At 44.3% G+C, this 8,079-nt stretch overlaps 1 protein-coding gene across 1 annotated transcript; it reads left to right on the top strand.

The window, feature by feature from the left end:
• The first annotated feature begins 4,501 nt into the window (after positions 1 to 4,501).
• LOC121837408 lies at positions 4,502 to 6,128 on the top strand. The gene is made up of 3 exons (XM_042293032.1): positions 4,502 to 4,513; positions 5,178 to 5,419; positions 5,928 to 6,128. Exons 1-3 carry the CDS (start codon positions 4,502 to 4,504, stop codon positions 6,043 to 6,045), a joined length of 372 nt encoding a protein of 123 aa, XP_042148966.1. The 3' UTR covers positions 6,046 to 6,128.
• Positions 6,129 to 8,079: the final 1,951 nt, after the last annotated feature.

The following is an 8,079-nucleotide window of genomic DNA, read 5'->3' as shown; positions in this document are numbered from 1 at the left end:
GTGTTGAAAAAAGGGTTGATCATGTTTTTAAACCCATCCCAATACAATTCTCGGCTCAGTTTTCCCTAAAAGCCACAGGATTTGGTACGGTCACATGTACAGTCGTCCAAATTGCACAACATGGCGGCAGCCAAGTGGGGCTCACTTTTACACGGTGAACAGGATATCAGTTTATTGCTCTAAGCCCCTCCACCTCGTTACTGATGCCGACGGAATAGCGTCAGGTGCACGCCAAAAAAATCTGGATTGTCTGCCCTCCAGGAAAGCGCTTTGAAGAGACAACCGCTAGAATCTACGCAAGGCCCAATGTGAATAACGGGGATAATAATATGCTTAGACCTAAAAGAAACTCTCTGCGCTAAGGCATTGTTCCTGACCTACGCCATGAACAATTTCATAGTACTCAGTGCCACAGTGCAGGCCGTTTTTAAGGGTTTAAACCTAATATCGGCCCTATCATTCGCCGTGGGCATTCCGTATAATAAAGGTGGGTGCAACAGTTTCCAGACTACGGTTAAAAATTTGCGAAAGTTGCGCTCTGAAATTTTTGAAGTAAAGAACAGAAAACAGATTTCGCCTCCGTGTCCTAGCTGGCACCCATCAACTCACTCAGAGTCTTCAGGATCACACCTAATCACACACCTAGTGACGTAATTTTGGGTGTCGTGTAGGTTCGCGAGTCCTCTCTCGGAGGACGCTTCATCTCCTTCTCTCTGGTGACATTAGCGGGCGTTATGCTGCAGCTTAGAGCCGAGCGAGGTCACGTAAGTTTGTCGACGTAGTTTCTTCTTCTCCCACTGGCGGCTGAAGGCGGGGAAAAAGCTCAGGTTTTGATTTGCGACTATGCAGTGGATGGGCGACATTTTTTAATGAAGGATATGTTTTTTTCTACCACACGGGACGCGGTAAACAACGTAAAAACGACGGGATGCAAATTATTTTAATCTTAAAATCGATGCACCCCCTCCCCCTTTTCAGCAAGAAACACATGAGCTACAAAAACGGGCGCCACCCGCAGATCCCCATGGCAACAGCCTAGGATGCTGTGACGTGGACCTATGCCAAGCCGACACTTCAATGCGTCCTCGCAAGTTGGTATATGAAAGCCGCCACGCGGAGCCCGTTTTCCTCGCTCATGTGCTCCTTGCTTTCATTTTTTGTCCATAGAACTTGCAATAAACGTTAACCCTGAGGCTTTGGGTTTATGTCTTCCGCGTGTGACGCGCAACTTACATGTCTGGATATTACACTTTTTGTACAACAACTGTATGTGGCCCGTCCCCCCGGTTTTGTGGCGGCGTAAAAGAGCAAAGGGATCCAGTTGCCACCCTAAAATTAGCTGAAAGCTTTAATTAACGTCAATTCTGCACCAATTCAGTCTTCATGCTAAATATGGCGGGAAAACACGACACGACCTTGCTTCCGCTGTCTAGACGCATCACGTCGCGTGAAGGTCGAGCATTTTTTTTTTTAGGTTGATATTCTTCGGAAGCTATTTCGTCCTTCAGTATATTTATAGCACCGACCAAGAAGGACACCTGCTACGAAGATACCAGACGGTCTCTCTACGAACGCCGGACAGAGTCAACTTGTCAACTTTGTCCGGCCTCTCTGTCTGTTCTGACGACGAGTTTACACTCTCCGGCATTCGCAGTTACACCCACCTCCTGCATGCACTCACGGCGGGTGCAAATGGGCCGAAGCGTAGCCCGTCGTGTGCGCCTGTCAGAAGATCCCCGGCCCAGTGCCTTTCACGAAACCGAAGACCCAACGATGAGTGGTCGCGTTACGCAGCGAGGACGTAAGCCCACAGCTACTGCTGGCAACGAGAACCGCGAGAGCTTCCAAGGCCGGGAAAGCCCCCGATTAGGCGAAGCCACCCATCGATCTCACTATCTTACTTTCCTTTCTTTAGGGTCAAAAAGATGTTTTCTTAACAACAGCAACCAAGGGGAGTAATTGACCTCCAAGAATTAAAAGTTTACAAATGTTCATTATACTCCCTGCTCCTCTTCTCTGTTTTCGTGGCTGTTTTCTCACCAACCACGACAGAAAAGGTTTCGGAAGCGGCGTCCGAGGATGCAACCGACCAGCGAAAGACAGCAGACAACAGGCAGACGAATTTCGTCGGCAGCAAGAGCGCCGTCAGCGTTGTCATTATGCAACCACGTTTTCTTTTATTTTTGTTACTTGAAGTTTTGCTATCTCTGTCTGCATTTATTTTCAAGCCAAAGTTAGATTACAAAAAAGATTATGTTCGTGTGAATCAACCACGGTCGATGCGGGCACTTTCGATATTTCTTTAAAAGCAGACCGAAACCAGAGCTCCGACTGAACCAAGGAGGTAGCGCCATCTATCAATAAGAGCGTCAAACACACCCCGCACCTCGACTTGGTCGTCTGCGTCGCTGCCCGCCGTTGACCCAGGCACGTTTCTTGGCCTTATTTTTTTACAGAAAGAGAACTACGCTTTGTAATTTTACAAGAAAAAACCGACCTGTGAAATACAACTTTGACGAAAAGTTTAGATTGCTACGGGCAGGCGTCTATTTTTACGGTCCATTTTAGATCAAGCCTGGTGACTTGAGCCACCCTATATATATACATATTTCTTTTTCAGGTTCGCTGCCCAATTCTCTACGCTCAGAAGTCTTACCTTTCTTTGCATGAAGAGATTGATAAAGAACGGCGAAAGCGTGGCCTTAATGTTTCAACCCTGTTTTGACAAATATAAAAACAATTTTGCATTAAATTCTACTGTACTGTCCCTATTTTATATATTAAATTAAGAGAATGTATTGGTCCTTATGAAATAAGGTTCTAAAAATATAGCGGCAATGTAAAATCGAAAAAAAACGATAAGAAAGAAAACACGAAAGTTTTGAAAAGTTTTCTACGCAACCATTCAATTACAATTGAAAACGAGCGTGTTGGTTAATAGATACAAAACTTGAAAGTATAAAACAGAGAGGACGAGGACGAGAACAGGACATCTTTCATTTAGCAACAACATAGAATGGCACAACGATAAAAAACCTCCCCCAAGGGTCTCAGCGTTCTCAAAGAGGGAAAGGAGATACTAGTTATGAAGGAAAGGGAATACACTAAAAGAAAAGTTTGAAAAGCGCATCAGTAATCAAGTTATTTTCGATTAGTTAGAATTAACCTTGGTCATTGACAATGACCAAGGTTAATTCTAACTAATCGAAAATAACTTGATTACTGATGCGCTTTTCAAACTTTTCTTTTAGTGTATTCCCTTTAATTCATAACTAGTATCTCCTTTCCCTCTTTGAGAACGCTGAGACCCTTGGGGGAGGTTTTTTATCGTTGTGCCATTCTATGTTGTTGCTAAATGAAAGATGTCCTGTTCTCGTCCTCGTCCTCTCTGTTTTATACTTTCAAGTTTTGTAACCATTCAAGGAACGACGTGTTTGGGTGCATTAAGCTTTTATTCACTAATCAACCCCCAAGATTCATAGCTCGATAGGAATAAAAAAAGCATGCTTTCTTTCACCCGGAATCCTTAATAGACTATAAATTTAAAAGTGTCATGGTAGTCTCGTTTATGCTGAAACCATAATGGTACAGTAAAAAAGTTGTCGGACCGCGCGGATATTTGTATGTAGTTTTGACATTTCAATAAGCGTTTAAAAGCTACAGCTAGGTCACGATTGCGAACATTTATAGCTATCTTTTTAAAAGAATGCCCTTTCTAAACTTTATGAAGCAAGATAAAAAGAAAAAAAAACATCTAGAGAGAGCAAAAAATCATTAACCCGTTTCCGATAACACTCAAAACTCAAAAGTACACTTGCCATTTCTTAAAGATCCCCTGCCATAATCGTAACCCACATTTTTGTTGCCACTTAGAATGAAGCTCAAAACACTGAAGCCACTTCCGAGTTTACAAAGTCCTCAGTTTGTTTCCCTAGGGGCCGCAAAATGCCGTCATGTCTGAGGAATGCTGAGGTTCTGTTGACGTTTAGCTGATTTTTTTAACACTCATAATTAAATGGCTTTCAGACACTTGTTAATAGAAGCGCCAAAAAGAGATAACTCTCATTTTATCCCAGTTCCGTAGCCAAAACCTAAACACCAACTATATTTTTTATTAAACGAAGAAAGCATTCCACAGGAAAGGCAACGACCACATCCTTCAAGCGAACACCAACCGCGGCGTTCACATGACGCCTTCTGCGTACAAAGAATCGTGCCCTGCACACTTATGAGATGGTGGTAGTGAGTGAACGTATATGTTGATGATAAAATATGCCCCCGGCGCTGACCGCTCTCTAGGTAGACGCAGGAAAACGCGATGAGTATTTTCTGTGATGTCGAGATAAGAATATAGGCGGGACATTTCGCGCTCTTCGAACACACTTGTTTACGGCACATTTCAGTATTTCCTCAAAGCCACCCATAAAAGGACTCCTTAACAAGCCTGCAGCACAGTCTTGACGGCAGCAAGTCAGTCGAAGTATCTCCATACAAAGACAGCATGAACACCTTTGTGAGTACACTTAGAGTGCACAGAAGATAATTAATGAGTAACGCAAAACACTTTAAATATGTTTTTGTTTCCAGCGCACTAATAGCTGTCCAGGTATCTTAACGACGGATCGAAAGAACATGTGTGCTACGGTTACAAGTCAAACTGGATGATTGGATGAACAGGTTGAATACCGTCCGGGAGGCAAATTACAAACTGGCGTGTTACTGAAGTTCACTGCCCGCGATTCCACAAAAAACACCATTTTCAGTCGTAGAGAATGTTCTCGTTCAGTGTTTTAGAACAATGCTCTTAAGTGCTTTTCTGCATAAAGCTAAGTATTCATCGTAAATTAATATGCCTCTCATGATAACTTATCATGAGAGGCATATTAATTATATCATGATAACATGATAACTCTCATAAGTCTCTCATGATAACTTCATCCGAGCAGTCGGTAGTTACTGACAGCAAAGTAAATTTCATTCTGCTAAGGCCATACTGAACGAAGCCCTTAGGATCCATTCCATACCGGGTACTCCGCACCAACAGTGGTCGGTTTATGCCAGGTGATACCCGTGTAGTCGGTGCCCGCATGCGCTCCGAACAATAAGCTCAAATATGGTGTCCACGTATTTGCACCCATAGTGCCTAGGTTAAAACCAGTTCCATCATGCTCACCCAGACCGCCCTCGTGTCCTGCCTCGTCCTGCTGGCCGCCTGCTGCCAGGCCGGATACGTGGCACCATACGCCTACCACGCTGCTGCAGTCCACGTCCCCGTGGCCACCACGGTGGTGCGTCAGCCGGTGGTGGAACACCACAGCGAGGTGGCCTACGTGCCACCCCACGCCCACGGTTACACCATCAGCCAGAAAAAGGTCGTCCACCCAAAGACTATCGTCACCAAGCACGACCCATTCATTGGGTGAGTCAAGTCCGTCTTTCTACAAGACAAGGACAGATTCAGAATCAATCTCGTTGGAAACATTACAAGTGCATGGGTTGAAACCTGGACCTTAATTGTGAATTATTTTCTCCACTATAATCACGTGTTTTGTTGGTAATCTTGCATTCCAGGCAGCATTCTTGTGTATATTGGGAAATAATGTATTACTTCAACGTGTATTACAATTACTGGGGCAGCCTCCACTGTGCACAAGTTGGTTCAAACTTAAGTTGCCATGAACGAACATTGCACATCATATTCGTTTCTCGCTCTCTACAAGTCGACACCGACTATAATAAGTTTCTTATCTGCGAAAACAAATAGTTGTTGTTTCTAATGAGTGAATTAGGTTTTTCTATGATAATATTAAAAACAAAAACGTCTAGCCGCATTTTGACGTTACAGCTCATGGCCTAGAAGCGCTTTTCTCGTCGACAACGGCTTTGTTCTTGGGACTAACCCAATTGAATTGCTCTCCCAAACGCAGCACCTACCAGCAGGCCGAGGTGCACCACGCTCCAGTGGTGACCGGCTCTCACAGTTCCGTGCACCAGAGCCGAGGTGGACACTTCGTGCACCGGCCGGTTGGCACCATCGTCTACTAGAGGAATCCACTTCCTAAGTCACCATTTGTCTAAAATACTCATCCACGCTTGAAGCACAATAAATGCAACTCACTCTTCGGGTGAAGAAGCGACGTATCATCGTGATATTTGGTCAACCATATTTACCAAACCTCTAAACCACAACATGCGTGTATTAAGCTATCTGCGTCTATTGCGCATGTGGTGATTATTCGATTGCATTATTCGACTAAACAATTTTATTGCATATTGTGTAGCAACATATGCGAATAAACTATCCAGACTAAAACATTCAGAACTGCGCAGGAGGGTAAATATTTTGGACGAACCAGTCATTATTCCTGAAGGTACCAAAGCGTGCATGAAGCTGTGCTCTGAGCAAGTGTCCTAGCAAGTGCTCTGAAATGCGCATTTAAAAAAGTGTGTGTGTCTACTTTCAAGCACAGCACTCGGAGAGCCAATCACAGCTACTTACGGAGGCAGCCCAGCGAATGACGATGTCGAAACGTATGTTTAGACCGAAACACGCAGTCTGAGTTGTGACATTAAGCAATGCAAGTGTGACGTTTTGCATTGCTTAATGTCAAACTCAGATTGCGTTTTTTGGTCTAAACATATCTTTCCGCATCGTCATTCGCTAAGCTGCCTCCGTAAGTTGCGGTGATTGGCTCTCGGAGTGTTGTCCGGGAATGCAGACTCACAGGCTTTTTTTAGGGTGCACCAGGTGCGCAAGGAGCAATCTTGCGACCTTCAGAAATGCAAAACGGGGGATTTTCGTCCATCTCGATTACCGCTCCGATGCCAATAAGATGGCAGAAAGAGTTGGTAAAACTGTTAAGAACAAATCACGATGCAAGGAGCGGGAACATAACAGAGACCTGCGATTTTTCAGGGTGTCGAAAACTACCAACGTCGTAATCTCTAAAGGTGACAAATAACGGATAACCGCAACTTTTTTAACACAGAAGGGGGAACCCAAAAATAACTGGAATATAATTCTGGGGGGTGGCGGGGCCGTTCGTAGTACCAGCCTCCGCCGCTACCAGCGCGTAGTGGCATCCCTTCCGAGTCCGTTTGCCGACCGACGTCTTCTGCTAAAGTTCTAGCGACGTGTTGCAAATTTTTCGCCCAAAGCGCCTCAATATCATGTCTCGTTTCTTACAATGCCTGAGTTGAAAGAACAGCGTGCGGTCGTAAACTGTTTGCAAATATATAATTAAAACAGCGGAAGCGATCGCAAGGACAGGTAGAAGGAGGGACTCAGACGCAGCGCCAGACTTGTACGTAACTAAGGTTACTCTAGTTTCACTACTTTCCCGAGTAGTTTAGTAACTTTAAAAAACATTTTACTTTCGGTAATAATTAGTTTCCTTTAATTGCTTTTCCGAAGTAACTTCTACTCAAGTTAGGAATTACTTTTCTAGTTTTAGTTGTAGGTTTGCTAGTCAACAAACATTCCTGCACAAAAATTAGTGGACGGACACGTCGCGAGTGAGGCCCAGTAAATGCGGGATTAACGCAGAAAACTGGCATTTCTTTGTGTCCCGAATAAGAAAACGCATCAACATAAGAAGACAAATCACGGAAAAAAAGAACTAGTCATAGGGGCCTAGCGGAGTCACTTTGTAAATTATCCAGGAACCTCCTTAGCATACTTGACAACGGTACCCCTTTCCCGTTGTAAAGTGTATATTGGGCAGAAGGACACATGTAACATTGTTAGAGCTCGGGAGAATTCTCTGTCTTTGGGGTATTCTCCTTCGGGTCACCTAGCCGTTCATTCAGATAGTTCTGGCTGTTCACCTCGGTTAGGTGACAATAAAAGTTTGGCTAAACCTTCACAAAAAATGGCTAGGGAAATTCACTGAGTATTATACATTCGGCAACACGGTCCCGATCCATGCGTAAGTTCAGAGTTAGGTAAGCTATCCAGTGAAGAGTTAGGGTTTGTTCGGAGTTTGGGCACGTTTCTCTAAAACTTTGTTTCAGCTTCCGTGGGAACGATACTATGGCTACAAGAGCGTACATGCAGCCAAAAAACGGTGCCCACACACT

This window comes from Ixodes scapularis, unplaced genomic scaffold, assembly GCF_016920785.2.
Source record: "Ixodes scapularis isolate PalLabHiFi unplaced genomic scaffold, ASM1692078v2 PGA_scaffold3__209_contigs__length_174095766, whole genome shotgun sequence".
Lineage (NCBI taxonomy): Eukaryota > Metazoa > Arthropoda > Arachnida > Ixodida > Ixodidae > Ixodes > Ixodes scapularis.
This window is presented reverse-complemented; position numbering and strand designations above follow the sequence as displayed.